Raw genomic sequence first — 20,775 nt, 5'->3', positions numbered from 1 at the left:
GAGAGAGAGAGAGAGAGAGAGAGGCAGAGACATAGACAGAGGGAGAAGCAGGCTCCATGCAGGGATCTTGATGCAGGACTCGATCCCGGGATTCCAGGATCACAGCCTGAGACAAAGGCAGACGCTCAACCACTGAGCCACCCAGGCATCCCTGCATGTTATTCTATATACACTTTGCAAATAGTTACCCCCTAACCTGTGTCCCACCTACAGTAGCCACGTGGCTCATTTAGAGAGTTTACTGAAAGCACTGAAATCCAATCACCCTCACAGGAGACTGATGCCTTATTTGCACCTTAAATACCATGTATGTGCAGGTCATTGACTGTCACTGCATAGCTGTGATGGTGTATACGTGAAGGGAATGCTTGTAGCAATTATTACTATAATTATCATTGCTATTAAACCTGGAAATTCATCTCCAGAGAGGATGGAAATTAAGAGAATTACAGTCAGAAGACAAAGAGGACAGGACTTCTAGACAGGGCAGCCATCAAAGTCACTGGGTCACAGGACCAAGGCTTGGGAAGGCCCTTTTCAAGGGATCCTTATGAAAATACCTGTTATCTGGAATGTTAGAAACAAGCATTAACAATCATTTCGTTCAGGAGTTCCTTTTTTAAAAAAAATTTACTTATTTATTCATGAGAGACAGAGAGGGGGAGAGAGAGAGCGAGAGCGAGAGAGAGAGAGAGAGAGAGAGAGAATGGCAGAGACATAGGCAGAGGGAGAAACAGGTTCCTTGCCAGGAGCCTTATACAGAACTTGATCCTGGACCCAGGAATCATGCCCTGAGCCGAAGGCAGATGCTCAACCGCTGAGCCCCCCCAGGCATCCCTTGTTCAGGGGTTCTTAATCTGGACTCTGTGTTCCTCTAAGCGGTCTATGGCTAACATGCAGGGGTCTGTGAACTTGGATGGGAAAAAGAAGTTACACTTTTATTTTTGGTAACCTCTACCTGAAATGTATCATTTCTTTCTATGCTGAATGTGGGCAATAAACTACAGTGGTATTCGCAGAATCTGTGATTTTGTTACCCAAAGAAATCAGCTATTTTTATATCAAATTATAGTTGTTGCAGGTGTCTCAAACTATCATTTCCACTCATCAGCACTTCAGAATCATGGTGGTTGCCAGTTCTTACTGTTTAAAGCATAAAGAAGCACATTAATTGCTACCTCACGAATTTTGCATATTTGGTAACTGTATTTCAATTTAATTGGTTTATTATTCATCTTATATATTTTATTATTTAAAAATATCACTCTGATAAGCAGTCATTAGGTTTCATCTGGTGCCAAAGTCATCCATAGCACATGTACCCTCATACGCGCAAACACACGAAAAGGCTTAGAACACTTGATTTCATAGAATAATAATGATCTAAGGACATGTCATAAATGGAGCTGAGGGAACTGTTGCATATAATTAATACATTTGGTCCCAACTTTATTTGTGTAATTCCATATTATTATACAAATATGTCTATAAAATAGAACATACTCTCAAATTAAGTCATTAAAATGTGTATTATTTATTTCTATTATACACTTTCCTGTATCATGCAGAATTTCCACCATGTATAACTTTTGTAAACAGAATTTTACTAAGGGAAAGAAAAGTAAAGTGAAGTGGGAGACAAACCCGACAACCTTCCATCAACTCCTTTCCTCTATGTCCTCATCCTTTCTGCATCCCCTTCCCATACAAGCCCCCCGCCCCCAGCAACCACAAACGGGATTAAGATGCTCCCATTCTCCCAAGGCTCTAAGTTCTGGCTCCCAAAGTAGAAAGATTGGCCTCTACTTCACACATACGCACACACATAAATGCACACAGGCAGGCCAGTATGCTGGTAGACATTTAACAACCGGCTTTCTAAAGAAAGAAAAAAAGGCCTGATTGTAGTGTTTCCTAATTTCTAGAGTATAAATATTCCCAGCATAGCTAATTTCAAGCTATCAATGTGACATCATTGAACATGGAGCTGGAAAGCAATGCAACATTTATAGTACATTTGACCCTTGAATAGCACAGATTTGAACTGTATAGATCCACTTACATGGGAGGTTTTTTCAATAAATACAGTACAATACTATGGATGTATTTTCCTTATGAATTTCTTAACAATTTCTTTTCTGTAATTGTAAGAATACAGTATATAATATATATAACATGTAAAATACATGTTAATCAACTCTATGTGATTGGTAAGGCTACTGGTCAAAAGTAGGCTGTTAGTAGTTAAGTTGTGGGGTGTCAAAAGTTATATGCAGATTTTCGACTGCATGGGCATTGGCACTAACAGCCACCTTGTTCAGGGTCAGCTGCATTTCCACCACACATATACAATGAGTATACACTCAAGACCACATAGAACAGTAAAGAACATACATAAAACCAAAATGCAGTAAGATCATTAGGTAATTAGGGAGTGAAAAGTTTTAAGTATTTATTACTTTTGGTTTTGGTATAATTTACTTAGTTTTAAGTTTATATAACATCATAGTCTAATCATAGCTATGTTTAATAAGCAGCTTGCAAAACTGCTGGAAATTTAATAGTCAGTCCCCACAAGCAGCCACAATCCAGCTCCCAGGCACCAGGAGAACCTGTGGTTCTTGTCCCACTTGGGAACTTTGCGCAAGTGGCCTAGGAAGGGGTAAGGGTCTTTCTTTTCAAAATCATCTGCTTTTCCTGGCCTGCATCACTCCTGTAGGTGGTAGACTCTTGTCCACAGACACCACATCTCCCCCTAGTGGCTGAGTATCTCTTGCCCACACTGCCCTCCTTCCTGGCCGGGGTTCTCATCCTCAGAGATCTTTCTCATACACCTTGTCCATACACACCTTGTCCATAAGGCCACCCTCTCTCTCATTCTGTTCTCCCAAGAAAAACAAGTATCTGCCCTCAATTTCTGCTCAGATGGCTCTTCAGGACCTGAGGATTATGCCACATTCCTTTTTTTTTTTTTTAAAGATTTTATTTATTTATTCATGACACACACACACACACACACACACACACACACACAGAGGCAGAGACACAGGCAGAGGGAGAAGCAGGCTCCATGCAAGGGAGCCCGATGTGGGACTGGATCCCAGGACTACAGATCATGTCCTGGGCCGAAGGCAGCCACTAAACCACTGAGCCACCCAGCACCCAGGGATCTCCTTATCCCACATTCCTATGTTCTTTCCCCTGGTCCCCCACATGCCCATGCTCTGAAAGCCTCTCAGCTCCTCAGAGAGAGGGGTTGGAGGAGGTCGGAAGTAGGGCTAAGTGCAGGGAACTCTAGGGGATGCCCAGGAGTAGAGCCAGCAAGGGACAGGGCCTGGGATGGGAGCAGAGCATTGGATGGAGCTTCAGAAAATTGAGGGGGATCACCAGGTGAAGGGGTGTGGAAGGAAGTGGGAAGGGGAAACACACTGAGTCACCTCATGGGCTGTGTCCGGAGAGCTGTCTTCAGGTCTTCCACAACTTGGTTCCTCATCTCCGTCTCTTCCTCATCAAAGGCATACAGACTCTGCATCTGAGGTAGGTGGGAAGGGGCGGAGGTTCTACTGTGCTGCCTGAGCCCAAGCTCCCTGCACCCTCCCCCCAGGCCAGGTGTGACCCAGGAGCCACTCCTGCCTCAGGGAGAGTGAGGCCTCAAGGAATAGTTTACTAGGAGCATCAGACTCTAAGAAGACCCAGGTCCCAGTCCCAGACTTCACCTTCCTTGTCTGTGAAATAGGAGAATTATTGGTTCAGCCCATTTCCCAAGACTGTATGATATACAAATGGTTAATAGATGTTTAAATGGCCTAGACTCACACAGAGAATGGAGGGATTAAAGAAAAGAAAATCTCAGGAACAACTCAAAGGCTGCTTGATGATCCCCAGGTGAGCAGGGTGTGAAGTTCAGGGAAAGACAAGGGAGGATCACTCTCCCTCATAGCTTTTCCAGGTGGGACCAGGAGAGGGGCAGAGCCATTGCTCACCGCAGCCATTGAGTTGATGCGGTCGATATAATAGTCAGGCCAGCTGGTGGCCAGCTTGTTGGGGTCCTCCTGCTCCTGGAACAAGAAGAAAGATTGTATGGATCAACTGGAAGATAGGCCCCATGGCCTGAGATCCTGAGCCTCATTCCACGCCAGCAGATTTCCTTTCTAGCCCCACCCAGACAGGAATAACTTTGAGGAAGTTACAAAATCTCTCCAGGCTTCCATTTCTTCCTTGGTAAAATGCAGATAATGAACATGGAATCTCGTGACTGGCCAATTGAGATGGGCAGAAATCACAGAGATATATGCACTTTCAATAAATAATATATATAATATAAATGTTTTTCCTGTTGTATCTGTTTCCTCTGCTTCTAAATAAAATATAATTCTATGTCTGTTGAACTTAATAAAAATCTACACTTCTATTTCAGATATCTGGCTTTTAAATTTGACTAATACTATCATTCTTATTGTATTTTACAGAAGTATTAGTTTGTGATAGTTTGGAACTTAAGTCTTTCTCTCGGATTGTTTGAGAAATACTAATATAAAGCATTTGGTGCAGTTCCTTGGCATATGGTAGGCACTCAGCAAACAGTAGCTTTACTAAAAGAGGGAGACTCCCAAAGCCCTGGGTTTTGGAGAGACTCAGGAGGTGTTAGTGTAGTTTGGAGGCAGAGCACAGGGCTTTTGGCCCAGCTCTCAGGTTCCAAGGGAAAACCTCAATTCCTCACCAAGGATGGGCAAAAATAATGAGAGTTGAATAAATATTAATGCTGATTGAAGAGCTAGCCCCTCTCTTCCAGCCAAGGAATCTGGCTCTGGGTATTACACACACCTTGTTCCTTCCTGTCCCTGGTGCATTTTGGACATTCCCTCTCATCTGCCTTCTGCTAATCTGCTTTCATATATGCATAAAAACTTACCTCCCCTTCCAGAACCTCACTGACAAACCACCTGCCTGCCAGCTGACCTGGACTTTGCACTGCATCCCTCGGCTACATCTACTCAAGCTTCACCAGTTTGTTTCTCAAAAATCCAAATTTTAGACCAGTGGGATTTGGTCTTTGTGACTTCACATGGCTATGTGTTAGCTCTTCATGACTGAGGCCCCCTAATTCTATCTTCTGACCTTGCGGAGGGGATCACAGAACCAAAAACAAATCCACCACCAAATATATAGATCCTGCCTTTGCCAGTTCATCATTTATCCATTCCATATTGCATTAAAGGAGTACCTACTACATGCCAATAACTGGACTGAGTCCTGAAAGTACTCAATACAAAGTAAGTCTCTGTCTTCCATGGAATAGTTTAATGCCAGAGGCAGGGTAAAATTCTATGGTAGAACCATTTATAGTGGGCTGTGGAAGCCCAGGGTGGGAGCATCTAAAACAGAAGGCCCATAAGGGGTCTCTGAGAGGACTGAATTATTAAAGATTATTGAAGCTAAGACAGGTGGGAAGGGTGTTTCAGAAAGAGGAAATACCACATGACAAAAGAGGGGTATGTGAAAGTATGGGGGGGATTTCGCATGTAATCTGGTTTGGAAGGTAGAACAAGTTGTCCTTGTACTTCAGCAAATTTTTTATTTTAGTTGTGTAAGAGATCAACTCCATAGTATATCCATTTGGAAAGTGGAGAAGCATGAGACATGATTAACTACTCCTGAAGTTCATTTTTTCCTTTCACCTATGACTTGAACTTTTTAAAGACCTTCTTTCTCACAATGAGAGTCTTGGACATAGAGCACAGTATTCTGCAGGTGTCTAGTAAATGTGCATCGAGTATACTAGACTAGTGTGCACAGCCCCTGCATCTTGCCACAGGCCCTTAGACTCCAGCAGGCTTGGGTTCTAGCAACGGTGCAGCCACTGGCCAGAACTGGCTGGGAGCTTTGGGCGAGTCCACTGCCTCCTGAGGCCATCCTTGCTTCAGATACAGAAGAAAGGACTAGACTGAATTGTTTTGCAGCTCCTTCCAATTCTAGAGTGTTGTAGCATTCTAATTCTCCAATTTTATAAGGTCAGGGAGCCCCAGATGGGACAAATACCCTCGGGTGAGAAGAAGAAAAAAAAAAGCCATGAACAACAGGCTCAGGGAACATGAAGGAGCAATGGCTCAGAAGGCTCAGAACTGCCACAGACCTGCCTGTCTTCTCCCAGTGAAGAGCAGATCTGAGCCTCAGGTGTGGGAGTAACTGGGTCCTAACTCCCGAACTCCTATACTCTGAGGTCAAAGGAAAAGCTGCTAGTCTGAAAAAAGGGAGGATGGAGGGGAGACAAGGAAGATGGACCAAGAAGGAGAAAGGCTAAAATAGAAGAGAGGAAGAGAGATACAGAGAAAGAAGTGTAAGACACATACACATAAGAAGAAAGACCAAGGGAGACAAAGCACTGCTGCTGGGAAGCAGAGGGGAGGAGATAATATCCAATGAAGCCCCAACTGGAGCCTGGCACACCTCTTCCTAAGGAGGACCACAGGCAGGAGACTGAAGACATCTCTTAATGAAGGAGGAGAGAGGGAGGAGTAGGTAGAGAGAATGGGGGCTGATGTGTGACCCCGATGTACCTCCAGCCCTGTGAGGCCGAGTCTGGGACAGAGTGGGGGCCAAAAATTCAGAAGAGACTACCCCCACCCAGACTGAGTCCTTACAACAAAGTTGCCCTTGGGTATGACACAGGGTGACATACCCTTCAGGCAGGCACAAGAAGGGAGTATGGTCTTGTCATCTTTGAATCTCCTTAATGCAGCCCTATTCCTGGAACCCAATGGGCTACCTGTGTCAAGGGTTTTTGAAAAACCGAATCCCATTTCCCTGAGTGTCAGCGCCATGAGAGCAGGGAATTTTTTACCCTGATTTATTCATGGTAATTCCTTCAACACCCAGAACAATGCTGGTGTATAATAAATATCTGTTGAATGAGTAAGCAAGCATGGAGGCAAGAGCTGTCCCATGCTGGGGACCCTGAGGTGGCAATGGAAGGGGTCAGACATGGATGGCACCTTCTTCTTGCTGCAGTAGATCTGCCATTTCTTCTCTGGAGGCAGTGCAAACACAGCCTCCCGGTTTTTGTCAGTGAGATCCAATTCATCCTGCAAAGACAAGAAATAAAACCCAGAGATGGTTAACATTAGAATACTCAATGCTACAGGAAATTGCAACTCCCCCAAACCTATCCCTCAGCCTACTATCTTCCTCCAGAGAGTATCAAAGTATGATAGGGCAATTCTTCTTTGGCTAGAAATACAGCCCTACACCACCACCCCCATTCCCTTACATCTAGCCAAGCCTGGGCTGCCTCTATCCATGCTTCCCTTACTTTGTGTCCACCCCTACTTGTTTCTACAAATTCCGCCTTCCTTCTCTAGGCTCCCTGCTGCCTGTCCATCTCCTTCCTGCATTGCTTTGCTAGTTCCTAACCCTCTTGCCCCAGGTTTCTAATCTTCCTTTCCTTGTCCTTCTTAAGCTTGTCAACATCTTTAGTCAAGGCCTGACAAAGCACTCAGTCTACAGACCTAGATTTTACCCCCATCCTGCAAGTATCCCTGCCCTTTGAGTTTTTCCCCCAGAAATTCTCTGGTTCCCCCAACCTCGGCATGGTCCCAGCACAGGCTGAGGAGAGCTGATGAGGACAAGAAGCTGTGCAACTCTCCTGGCAAGAAGAGTATGTATGCCATGGCAAGGGAGCTACTGATCTGCCTGCTACAGAGGTGTGCCTGTCAGAGGCAGCTCCTCCACTCACACAAGTCTGGGGGCTCCATCAGGATAACCCACACTTCTCAAGCAGTAGAGTTGGGTGGTTTCTGATGTCATCAAATTTAGGGTCATTCTATAGGTAGTTCGGAATAACACCGTAGGTTTGCCTGTACTAGATGGCCTCTAGTAACCTCTCTTACTGAAGATTTTTCACTTGTGATTCATGAGCTATGCCAAGGCTCATCAAAGACATAGTTAATAGGCCACAGGAAACATAGCCTGCTTTTCAACTCAATTATTGTGAAAGCTTTCTTTTTCAAAATCAAAAGCAATACTTGCATTAAGATAGTAAAGCATACTATTAATAATCTTTATATTTTCAAAAGTGATAAAGAGTGAAAGTAATATTAAGAAAGTCTAAGGGTCTTGAATATCAATATCCCTTTCGCTATACTTTTAAGGGAGAATATTGAAGACTTTCCTTTAGGTAGATCAGAACCATCCAGTGGAAATACAATGTGAGCCAAATGTATTTTCAAGAAATTTCTAGTCACAGTAAAAATTAAAATGGAATAGTTGAAGTTATATTTAATAATAGATTTCATTTAATAATATCTAAATATCTAAAATATACTCATTTTAACATGCAATCAACAGAAAAAAATATCAGTGAGTTTGAAAGAAAGAAAAGCATCTAAGTCTGGTGATTATTCCATCCTTATAGCTCCTCTCAGTTCAGACCAGCCACATCTCAAATATGCAACAGCCCCAAGTGGCCACAGCTGCCCTCTTGGACAGCACATACAAAGATAATTTGAAACAATGCCCATCACTTCGCCTGCCTTTGGAACTAAAGATTCCTGCAGATCTAATGCTAAACAAAGGTTCTTCCCTAGAATCACTGTCTACATATACCAGTAACATCCTTAATCAAGATTCCTAGCACCCTACGCTAAAGTTTCTGGAGTATTTCCTTTCCATGGTCAGAATCAGAGATCAAAGAAAGAGCAGAGATATATGCACCTTATGCTTCCAGTGCAAAATGCATCTCTTCTTTTTTTGCTTACACGGTTAATTCACCTGGACTGCCCTTCCTTACCACCCACCCTACAGACCCTGGTCTAATTTACCCAGGCTCAAGGTCAGCCTCTTCCAGCAAGCCTTTCAGAGCCATTCCTAGCTAAGACCACCTTTTCCTTCCTGAACTCCAAAGCAGTTACATTCAAACTTGGATTCTGGTTACGTATGTATTTGTCTCTTCTCATCAGTGGTCTCTGTCACTAAATCAATGGCTATTTCTTGGTGATTTGGCTCAGCCCAGGTAGCCTATGACTGACTGAAGATCATTCACTCCTTATTGAAGCTCCCCTAGTTACTGTGACAACCACGCTCTCCAGTAATCCCTCCGGTTTTGCTCTATGTTTGTCTTGGGCTCCCTTGATGTCTTTTTGTCCTCTTTCCTACCGTCAAATGTTGAAGTCCCTCAGGGCACCATTCTGGGTCCCAGGGTCTCCTTCCAGTATGCTTCCCTAGGTAAAGACTTTCCAGCCATTCCCAAGGACTGTTACTACTCAGACTCTCCTGAACCTGTGGCTCCAGCCCACCAATTTCCTGAGCTTCAGACCGTGGGACCCAACTGCCTCCTGTGCCTGTCTATTTTGATGCCCCTCAGGTACCTCACACATTTATATAGTGTCACTTCATGCCAGGCACTGTTCTAAGTGCTTAATGTTTACTCATTAAACTCACAACAATCCACTTTATAGATGTGGAAATTGATGCACAGAGAGAATATGCAAACTGAGCTCATCATCCCAGGCCCCTTAAACATGAGTTTCCTCTAGTATCTCTTGCCCTCTACAGGGCCCGAATATCTACCCAGTTCCTCACATCAGAAACTTGGGTATACCATGATTTCTACTCACTTCCCAAGCCCACTAAGTCCTATTATTTCCTCCTAAATAACTCTTCAATCTGTCTTCTCCATCCTCACTGATGACACTTTAGTCCAAGATATTATTCTCCCTAGCTTGGATAACACCAAAACCCACCTACTGGTCTTCTCATAACCCCTCTGCAACAGAGAATTCTGAACGGTCTTTTAGAAGACCATCCTGCTTTGGTGACTTCCTATCAACCTTAGGATTGAGTCTGAAATCCTCACTCTCATCTTCCACGGTGAACCCCTAAAGGCCTAGCTCTTTTCTGACCAAAGATTCTCAGAGATGCTGCTTCTCCTGTTGAAGACAACCCTCTGTCATTGTTCTGTAACCCCATTCACTTCTCTAGCCATCACTCTTTTGGATCTCAGTGAAATGTTACTCTTTGGGGGAACCACTGTGACTCCCAGTTAAGAATTTAACTTCCCCGCTAGACATTGTCACAGGTTTATGAATGTTCCTTTTCCAAACACTACTCTTGTCATTACTGTTCAAGACCAGTCTTCCCTATTAGATGTTACATGCTTGGGGGCAGGATCTGTGCCTATTGGTTTATCACTAAATTTATGAGATCCCTACAGGTCTCAGCACACAGCAGGCTCTCAAAGAATCTTTTTCATTTGTCTGCTCAATGCTGGTCTCAATGCTCAAAACTAGCTCAATGTTAGTTTGCTCAGTTTGTTTGCTGAGGTTAGTTCTCCTTGCAGATATAAGACTTGTGTGACTCATCCTTGCTTTTGTCAATGTACTTTGTAAGGAGTCCTGACCACTCCTAAGATGTTCAATAAATACTTGCTGAATAAAAGAGCCAAAGAAAGGAACATTTCTCATCCTGTCCTCCTTTCAAAGCTCATGTGTTCTATTCAAGAAAATATACCTGCTCTGATAATGTAAGAAATATATTTTTTATCTTTGTTCCCAGTTCATAGCATAAAATTCCCAAATCCCTTGGAATTCTATGAGTGACAAAAATTGATAGGAGCATCCTTTGCTCCTGACACAGAGCTCCTAAATCACTTGGAATTTCCTGGGTGGCAGGAGCCTCTGTTCTTCTAGTGAAACAACTCTGGTGGGACCCTAGATACCTTCATGGGGCTGGCCACCAGAAAGATCAAGCTTTGATTAGAAGCCTAGAATTTTCAGCCCCACTTCTCAAACTCTGGAAAGAGAAGAGAGACTGAAGGTGAAGGTAAAAATTTATCGTACTTACATGATGGAATGTCCATAAAAACCCCTACATGACAAGACTCAGAGGGCCTCTGGGTTGGTGACCACATTCACATGACTGGGAGGATGGTGCACACAAACTCTATAAGGCAGAAGCACCTGTGCTCAGAACAGGAGCCCTACCCTTCTGGGCCTTACTCAGTGTAACCCTTCATCCAGCTGTTCATTTGTATTCTTCGTAATATCCTTCATAATGAACTGGTGGTAGCAAGTGAAGTCTTTCCCTACATTCTGTGAGCCATTCTAGCAAATTATCCAACTGGAGGAGAAGATCACAGGAACACTCAACTTGTAGCCACATCTCTCTGAAGTGTAGGTAACATGAGGACCTACTTCTGACTGGTGTCTGGGTGGGGGGCCATTTTGTGGATCTGAGATCTTCATCTGTGGGGTCTATGTTAACTCTGGGTAGTTAGTGTCAACATGGAGTTAAGTTGTAGGACACTAGATGGTGTCTGCAATGAATTAGGGAATTGCTTGGTGTGGAAAACCCACACATTTGGTGTCAGCAGTATTCTTAGTAGTAGTAACACCAATCAGGTTCCAAATGTCATTCTAACCTAGTAAATACTTTGTCCTCTCCCACCCATGCTCCATCCTGAGAAAAGGAGGAAGGTTTCCTGAACCTGAGTTCAGGAACAACAATGAGTTTCCCTAAACCTGATGTGATGAGGAAGGTGGATAACTTTTTCCCATAACCCGCATGGTTTTATCTTATAGTGGTCCAGTTACCTGAAGAGCTAGATTGCCTTAATCAAATACAGTCATTAGCAAAATCAAGTGTGAAATCCCACTTCAAATCACACAGCATTTTTTCTCTACTGGCTTGACTACTGGCCAGCCGTGAGAATGAGTGACCAAGAGCTAATGATAGATGAACTTGTGCTTATTACTCTATGCAGAATTCAGGCCCGAGTCCTGGGCATGGGTCCTGCATCCCTGGTCTGGCAGTCCCCTTGGCTTTGTCTCACCGTCGTACCTCCAAGAAGAGGAATCATGCTTCTTTCCTGTTCTTTTTGTGGTCAGAGTATAGAGTTTCACATACTCACTTTGTGAGTGGTTCTCGCAAAGACATAGTGCGCTCTAGTCTAAATGAGCATTACAGAGTCAGGAAGAGCTGCTATCAGTGTGAAAGACAGAGCTTCCACTGCCATAAGCTAGACATTGGATATAATCACCCAGCCCTGAACTAGGCACAATAGAGGCATCTCTACCTCCATATCTCTAGTCAATCATTCCCTGCTTTAAAGATCTGGTATCTGCCTACAGATTCCCAGTCTCTCCCTTGTTCCTGTATCTGAGTTGAAAAGATCCCAGGGAAGTTCCAGAGAGCAGGAGAGAGAAAGGTGTCAAGTGTTCTGGTATTCTTCGAAGCTCCTCACTGCCTTATTTTACAAAAGCCTGGACCTGTTCCTTTCATGGTAGCCTAACTGCTGTGCCATGAGGTCTTGGAGATACGAAGTAGGTCCATTCTTCCAGGGACATGTTTCATGGTATCCAGACCAGTGAATGACTTATTTCTCCCTCACAGCTGAGGCATCCTAAGAGGCTCACCCTATCCCCAAGCAGAGTTTCAAAGGTAGAGATCCCTGCACATGGGTCTCTGCCCTCTGTCCTGCTCTCCCTGCTCCAGAGTCCTCCTCCCCCTTGTCAACATCCTCCCTTCCCTATCCCCTCACTGACCACCAGCTCTGCGAAGCGGACGTTGAGCTCCTCTGGGTTTGGGATAGGACTTGAGAACTCCATATACTGCAGAGGATGGGTGTCCCGGAGGTTGATCTCAGGAAGGCCGCTGCCCCCAAAGCAGCACAGGAAGCCCAGGCCATGGCGGCTTCTCTTGCGGGGGGCCATGGTTACTCCAGGCCAGGCGGGTAATCAGCAGGCAGATGCCCTAGGTCCTCATCGTGATCTGGCCAGGAAAACAGACAGCACAGAGTGGTCAGGCAATGGCAGCCAGGTAGGCAGGGACAGTGATCACTGAGCCACCATAACTTCTTTGCCAGTTGTTAGAAGCCCTCAACCCAATAATCAGGCCCATCCTCCCTTCTCTCACAGCTTTCTGTTCCCTCCAGCTCCTTTCACCTGGAAGCATTTCTTTCCCATCGTGTCCTCTAGTATCTCCTGCCACAAACACTTTCAGATTCTCACCTTCATGCCCCGCGAGAACAGAGGAGGGCCTCAGTCACAGACCGTGAATTACACCCTCTCCATGATTGTATAGATGGGTATCCTCTATCCTCTGGCAGAGCCATTTTCAGAAGGGCTCAGTCAGTCACTAGATTCATTTTAAGATGTATAGATGCTTGGTTTAAAGGTTTCATCCAGGGCAGCCCAGGTGACTCAGTGGTTTAGCGCCACCTTTAGCCCAGGGTGGGATCCTGGAGACCTGGGATCAAGTACCATGTCAGGCTCCCTGCATGGAGCCTGCTTCTCTCTCTACCTGTGTCTCTGCCTCTCTCTCTGTGTCTCTCATGAATAAATAAATAAAATCTTTTAAAAAAGTTTTTTTTAAAATAAAGGCTTCACCCAATGGAAAAGGAAGGGCTGAAGTAGGCTGGTGGGGGGATGGCATGGCTCTTGGGAAGTAGAGGATAGAAGTCTTCAGAGGCCTGTAGGATTTTTTGCCAGTCTGTTGTGCTCAGGCATGTCTAAGGGAAAGTGAACTGTTAATAGGGCATAGGTTCACCCATCTATCTAGAAGGAGAGGTAACCCGGGGCAGTCATCCCTGGGGGAGTGAACCCCAAGTAAGGAAATGAAGCTGATCATTGGGATGGTGGTCCGCCAATACTGAAGAAAATCTGGTCAGATTTATTTTCCATACCAACCAAGAACAGAGGGCACCACTTTGGCCAGAGACCAAAAATCATGAACACCCTACAGTTGAGCGGTCACTGTAACAGAAAATGTTAAATTTCTAGCTTGCCACTGGGAGAGCCTGATTCAACGGTGCCCCAGCTCAAGGAGGAACGCTGGCTAGCCCTAGTTGTTGATGCCACAGAGCTTCCAGATAGATTAAGCCCAACAACCTGCACATAGGCTTTCCAAAAGGGCTAAAACCACCCTTGACTACTACTGGTTCCTAAATACGCTTTCAGATAACCTGGTGTGTTCAGGAAAGCTTACCCACAACACGGCTGCCCAGTCACACTTGTATATCTTCTTTTTTTTTTTTTTTCACATAAAAAGGATGCTCTTTCCCCTATTATTAGCACAGGTCTGGGTCAGGATTTTTTAAATTATAAAATACACATAACACAAAATTTATCATTTTAACCATTTTTATGTATATAATTCAGTGACATTACATGTGCTCACATTGCTGTGCAACCATCACTTCTATCCAACACCATGATTTGTTCATCTTGCAAAACAGAGACTCTGCATTCATTAAGAAATAACTTCTCATTTCCCTCCCCCCACTAAACCCCTGATGACGACCTTAATTTCTGTCACTTAGGAATTTGACTACTCTAAGTAGCAACATGAGTAGAATCATACAGTATTTATCCTTTTGTGACCATCTTATTTCACTTAGAACAATGTCTTCAAGGTTCATACATGCTATAGCATGTGTCATAATTTCCTTTTTTCTTTTAAGGTTGAGTAGCATTCCTCTGCATGTATATACCATGTCTTGTTTATCCATTCACCTATCAATGGATACTTGGGTTCCTTCCTCCTTCTGGTTATTATGAATAATGCCACCATGAGCATGGGTGTATTAATCTCTCTTTATGTCCCTGCTTTCAGTGCTTTGGGATGCATACCCACAAGGGGTCAAGATATTTTTGAGTCTTGACTCTAAGCTATTTCTCCTAGGTTTGATCATTAACAGAGATTATCAGAATATATTCATGGTCTTTACCCATACCATTGCTAAAAATGTTGACCACTACAAAGATACAGACAGACCCAAAGGGCACAGCTGCCTCATCTGGGAATGCCAAAAAACATGTCATCAACACTCTCAAGGAACAGTCCTTCAGCCAGCTTGGAATCCATGAACCCAAGCTCTTATCCAGCCCTCTATTCTATAAAGACACCATATGAGACTTTTCCTGAAGCCTTGTGGAATTTGAGATATGCCAAATCTAGGGCACTCCTTAGAATGGAGCTCTAGACCCTTATCATAAAAAGATAAATGTGTCATAACTTGCTCCTAGTGAACCCAAGGTAACTTCTGGAGAACATTGTTTTATTTCCTAAACCCTGACAATCTAGCTTGTAACAGTCTAATCTGATTAGGCCTCTCCTATAAGTCATGATACATTTTAATTGTCATTGTAGAGTTTTTACTGGCTCCATTTTATCTTTCTTTATAAACTTTGTGACAGGCTTTTTAATAGACCCAGGAGAGTTTCAAATAACACAGTGAGGCTGCCTTGTATTATTGGTTATTTTTTTGTGTGTTTACAGATTGGCTCTCCCACAGCTATAGCGAAGACTTCTTGAGGGCAGGGGCCATGCTTCTTGCTTTTTTGAAACTCCTCCCACTTCTATAGCTAATAAAATGCTTTAGTGGTGCTCAATACATATTTCTTGGTGAATTGGGAAATGGCCTGTACTCATGAAAAAGAGGCCCTCATCAATAAGTCAAGAAACAGTAATTGAAATCTTTGACTCCAAGCAGTCGATAAGCAATCAGAAAACTTTATAAGGAACAAGGCAACAGTGCTGAGGCTGGGAAGAGGGGAAGAAGCCAGTGGGATAACTCAGCAATCCTGGCACATGGGGGCAAAGACCCAAAATAGGCTCATAGCTAAGGAAAATGAAAGACAAAAGGAGGCTTTTGGGTTTTCCATGGGACTTGACAGCCACTCAGCCAAGAGGGGGGAGACAAAGCCCTGGTCTCTGGCTATCAGGCTTAGTAAAGTACCATTCTGCAGGCAGATTGGGGTCAACCAATTGTCACCTGGGGGTCACCTGCCTATTGTCAAGTTTGGGATAATGCTGCAGAGTACAGACCAGGTCCTTGTTGTTTCATCAGCCTCTGGTAGGCAGCTGGCAGCTGGCAGCTGTTTTTTCAGGGCACAAAGCATGAGAAGGACACTCCCAGAGGCCACAGTGAGGCTGAGTTGACAGTATGATGAGGTTCAGGGGAGGGACAGGCTGATGACTGGGAGGATCTGTGAAATCACTTCTTGCCTTCATTTCTTCAACTTTTCACTCCCCAGTCTCCCTCTTTTCTGTCTTTGCTCTTCAGCTCTTAAGCCAGACTTTCCTAGTAACAATCAAGAGTAGGGGCAGGATTGGCATATAGTTGGCACATCCTGTTACAGCCTCATACCAGCTGTTTACAGCCATGACGCTCTGACTGGTTGGTGTCATGCCATACTTGTCATTATATACTTTTTAACATTTTCCTTCAGTACGGGGAGTGAGGTGGTGTGGCCTCAGGAGGACAGGAGATGGAGATACTGACCTTCCAAATAGAAGTACTGTCCCCACAGAGAAGGGCCTGAGCACCAGGGGGAGTGGTGCATATTTGCCCTTTTAAGGGAAGGCCTATTTGACAGATCCCCACTATGCCGATGTTCCTGAGGATGCCCTACTCCCAGTGACCCTTTCTTAAGTCTCTTAGGGCCTCACGTGAACATTCAAGTCTAAAACCACAGACTCTCAGCTGGAACGCATGTAGCTTTTCACCATAGATTAGAAAATTGAGATCAAAAGAGGAAAAGTCTTATCTGAGGTCACACAGCCAGGAACAGAGCTGAGATTGAAACCCAAGATGCCAGTGTTCAGGCTGTGGTCTAGATCTCATCTTCCCATGTCAGTGGACCCTTTCCCCATCTTGCCCCAGTCCCCCTTTTACTTCTCTCCACCAGTGAAGACCAATTTCTGCAGCTTCATTTAGAAATATCTCCAGTCCTGAAGATGCTGTCTGGGCCAAAAGAGGGTTATGGAGATCCTGAAGGCTTCTTTCTTCTCCACTGTGAGAAGGAGGGCTTCCAGCTCCCACCGCCCCCATTTCTCATCTAACCTACTCTAAGCCCTCCTTCACCCCAGCAATCTTCCAAGTCAGACGACTGGGATTTGACTCCTGGCTTTGCCCTCCCACCCCAACTGGGTGACCCTAAGCACATTTCATAAGGTCCTAACCTCCCAGAGCCTCAGGTTCTATGATACCAAGATAATCACAGCACCTTCCTCATTGGGTTTCTGTGAAGAATCAATGCAGTAAAGTAGATAAGATATCTGGAGCACACTGGGCACTCTCTAAAGGAGGTCAGCACTGCTGCTGTGCTCATTATCATTATTGCCAGCTCACCCTACCCAGACAGAGCCTGCCACCACAAGCCCTCTTCAAGCACAGCTGGAACCAGGGCCTGGCATTGTAAGAATCTGTCCAGCCTGATTTAGGAAGCCACACAGCTTTGCCTTCAGTCACCAGGAAGTCTGGAACTGAAGGGCTGGTCTTCTCCTTGGGCTCTAAGCTGACTCTTGTTGGAAGGGGGAACTCTCATCCCTGACTGGACTGGCAGTAGAAAGGGGAAGGGGCCAAGGATGAGGGTTTCCTCTTCCAACAAGAGTCAGCTTGGAGCCCAAGGAGAAGCCCAGCCCCTCTTATTCCTTTCTGCAAGATCACTTCACAAAGAGAAACAATAGAAGGGTCCACCTCGAAGGACAGCTGACAAGCAATATGGAAAAATGAGAAGCAACAACAGAACGAAACCCAGTGGATTTTAACACCAGCAGAGGGATTTAACCCACCCCCACCCTCATCCACCTTTCTCTCCGTGAAGATTCACTGAACATCAACACTTCCATGCTCTTCACATTCTGTCTCCTTGCCCCCTCCTATTGTCCCTGTGGGATCAAGGTCTTCCCAGGCCCACAGACCAACTGGCCTAAAACAGCAAACTGTCAGGTCATGAGGCATTAGCCCTCCCGTGAGGACTGTAAGGCCCCTTTCAATGGTCTCCTGCAGTCCTCTGGCTCCTGCCAGACTTCACCTCCTTATTCTCACATCCTTCCACATCATAAAGAAAACATACCTAACTCAGGAGACAAGGGCGAGTCCCAGCTCTGGGACTATCCAGTTATGGGTCAGGGGGCCATGGTATGTCTCTCTGGGGCTCGGTTTCCTCTGTGTAAAGAGGGTTTGACTGAAGACCCAAGGGCCTGGTCAGTCATACCATTTGGCTTCATCCCATTCCCAAAGATTTCCCCAGGGGCTCTCCTCATCTGCACAGAGCACTCCTCCCACATTCCAGGCCAAGCCAGGAAGTACTTCCTATCATTTGAGTGTAGCACTCCCATTTGGTTTGTAAAGATGAAAACTCTAACCCTTACCCCCAAATTGTGGCCCTCTATACACCAGTTTTTATCCTAACTAGGACTTCAAAAGCCCTATATCATTAAGGCCTGTTCCTAAGTCATAAGTAAAAGCAGAATAATATTAATACTTGAGACTTGGTACATACTTGAGACTGGGTTATTTCATCCCCATAACAACTCTCTGAGATAGGAGGCATCATCTTAAAGGGGTCATTAAAAAACAAACTGTGGTTCAGAAACATTAAGTAACTTGCCTAAGGACACATAGCTAGTTAGTGGCATAGCTAGGATTTGAACACATGACTGCTTGACTCTGAAGCTATAAACTGCTAAGCCCCTTGGCACATGCCCAAGAAATACTCTAAGTTGAGCCCTGCTCAGAACTTTCTCAAGCATTCTATAGATCCAGACTCAATAATTCATGATTGAGCATTCCCTAGGAGCTAGGCCAAGTATTTTCACAGCTCTGCAATCTCATGTCAGCCTCACAAGGACTTTGTGAGGTCATTATTACTATCCCCCCTGACAGATAATAATATTGAGGTTTATAATGATATTACCAGCAGTTACATGGCTTGTCAATGGCGCTCATTGCTGCTAAGAGGCAGAGCTGAAACTCACAACTAAATATTCTAACTTCAAGCTCAGCTCTCTTGTGGCAGAACCTAAGATTCTGATTCATAAGCCCTGCCTTCAGTACTTGGGGCCAATACTGTGGCTTTAGACTGTTCATATTGCTTCTTCCTATACCCTTCCCTTACCTCCATGCACAGGGGTGACAGGGGCAAGGATATGCTATGGCCACTTGCAAAGTGTCTCCCTGGAGCCAGTCACTATGCAGCAGCTTTCTGCTTTACCTTATTTATTCCCCCCAATCCTCAAATCACATCACTGTTCCTTCCTAGAGATGACATGAAGACTCCCAAAGCTCAGCCAACTTGCCCAAGGGCCACATCTTACAGGGGAAAGGACAGGCATTGGAGAACAGTGATGTCACATTCAAACAACATGCTTTCAACCAGCTTCTAGCCCATGGAGACCAGCTGGACACTGGGGTCATCCTGGTGGTAAGGACACAAGAACAAATAAGGTAAGGTCTCTTTCCTTGAAGGGTCCCTTTTTGGTAGGGAAGCCAGAAGGGTTAGGGAGAGAGGTGTCTTGGCAGAAGGGGGACCTGGGAGTAGCCTGGGGCGTGAAAAAGAAATCAGAAAAGGCTTCCAGGAGGTGACACTGAGCCAGTTTGAAAGAGGTGAGAGAACTAAGGAAAGGTATGAAGGTAAGAAAAGGCTTTCTGGGCAGGGGGAACAGCATAAAAAAGAGAAAAAGCATGATGTGCATGAATCCAAAGTCCTGACCAATGACCTATTAATTTGTGGCTAAATTAATAGGCAACAGGCATCAGCAAGGTATTCAAGGACCTTGGTTTGACAGTAAAGCTCAGGCATCCTGGGGTGTCTGTTCCTTTGCCCCCCTCTCTCTACCAGGTCCCCTGAGTCCTGGTCTGGGAATGGGGCCCAGAATTCCCCAGAGATACTACAAGGAACATAAGGAATGTAAACAATTTCCTGTTCCACAGGCCAGAGATTCCTCCCTATATACTGACCCTTCATGTGTCCCTGGAGGTCACCTAGGAAACAGCCCCAGACATAAGGCCATGACCCAGGGCCTAGCTCCTCAAAGAAGAGTCTGTGCTTTTCCACCCCAGGCCCTCTACCCACCCATCTCCCCACTGCCCACCTCTTACCATGCCTGCTGCTACTTTAAGGCCCTGAAGAGTTTGCTTTGTGGGCAGCAAACAGGCTTGGAGTCCCTGATAACCTTGTCTCTGCACCCCACTCTGTCCAACCTGAAGCAGCCTGAATTGCGGACACCAGACTTGACCCTTGGTGGGGTTCTGTCCAACTGCTATCCGCTCTAAGCACGGTACTCCAAACAAGTTACTCAGCCTGAGCCTCATTGTCCTCACCCACAAAGTGGGGAAATAATAGCAGCAGGTACCTTACTGGGCTGTCATGAGAATTAAATCAGTTAGTATTTATAAGGAGCTTAGAACAGTGTCACCATCAGGAACTCCACAGATAAGCCACAGTTATAACTGGGAAGGTACCTGAACACTGACTCTATGTATCATAGAAAGTTCACTCTATGTAAGAATGAATCTGACATATTATGACGGGCTGGCACGTATTACAGGGGCCAAATTCAGCCCATGTTTATAAATACGGTTTTCCTCAAATGCAGCCTCACCCCTTCATGTTAAGTATTGTCTACGGCACCTGGATCTTTATAGAAAATTTGCTGATTTCTGTGTTATTAACTTGAATCATATATAAGTGACAGTATTCGATTATGTTTAATCTATAAAATCAATTTCATATGGTTCAACTTAGTGTATCATACTGGCTTATCATGTGTCCTGCTGCCTTGCCTGTTTAAACAGAGGGCTGTGCTCTAAATCCAGTGATTCTAATCATAACAAAGTCATGGTCATCATCCATTGAGCACCTACCATGGCCAAGGTTTACCTCAGACTTTCACCACACCCCGCAAGGTAAATAGGACCACTGCAACCCCCTTGTGTAGACGAGGAAATCTGAGGCTCGGAAAGATGTGATGTGTGAGCCTCAGACTTGACCTGCG

The 20,775-nt window shown here is 44.8% G+C and overlaps 1 protein-coding gene across 8 annotated transcripts in view; it reads right to left on the bottom strand.

The window, feature by feature from the left end:
• Nucleotides 1–20,775, bottom strand: part of DAAM2 (dishevelled associated activator of morphogenesis 2) — a 115,127-nt gene that overhangs the window by 40,029 nt on the left and 54,323 nt on the right. For all 8 annotated transcript variants that reach the window (XM_025990859.2, XM_025990858.2, XM_072731652.1 and 5 more), the window contains 4 exons: nucleotides 12,537–12,762; nucleotides 6,993–7,082; nucleotides 3,984–4,058; nucleotides 3,438–3,532 (listed from right to left, as the gene is read on the bottom strand). In XM_025990859.2, the coding sequence (XP_025846644.1) occupies nucleotides 3,438–3,532; nucleotides 3,984–4,058; nucleotides 6,993–7,082; nucleotides 12,537–12,704 (428 nt within the window). In that variant the 5' untranslated portion in view covers nucleotides 12,705–12,762. The remainder of the gene's footprint in view (nucleotides 1–3,437; nucleotides 3,533–3,983; nucleotides 4,059–6,992; nucleotides 7,083–12,536; nucleotides 12,763–20,775) is intronic.

The sequence above is a fragment of the Vulpes vulpes genome, chromosome 1 (assembly GCF_048418805.1).
Source record: "Vulpes vulpes isolate BD-2025 chromosome 1, VulVul3, whole genome shotgun sequence".
NCBI lineage: Eukaryota > Metazoa > Chordata > Mammalia > Carnivora > Canidae > Vulpes > Vulpes vulpes.
This window is presented reverse-complemented; position numbering and strand designations above follow the sequence as displayed.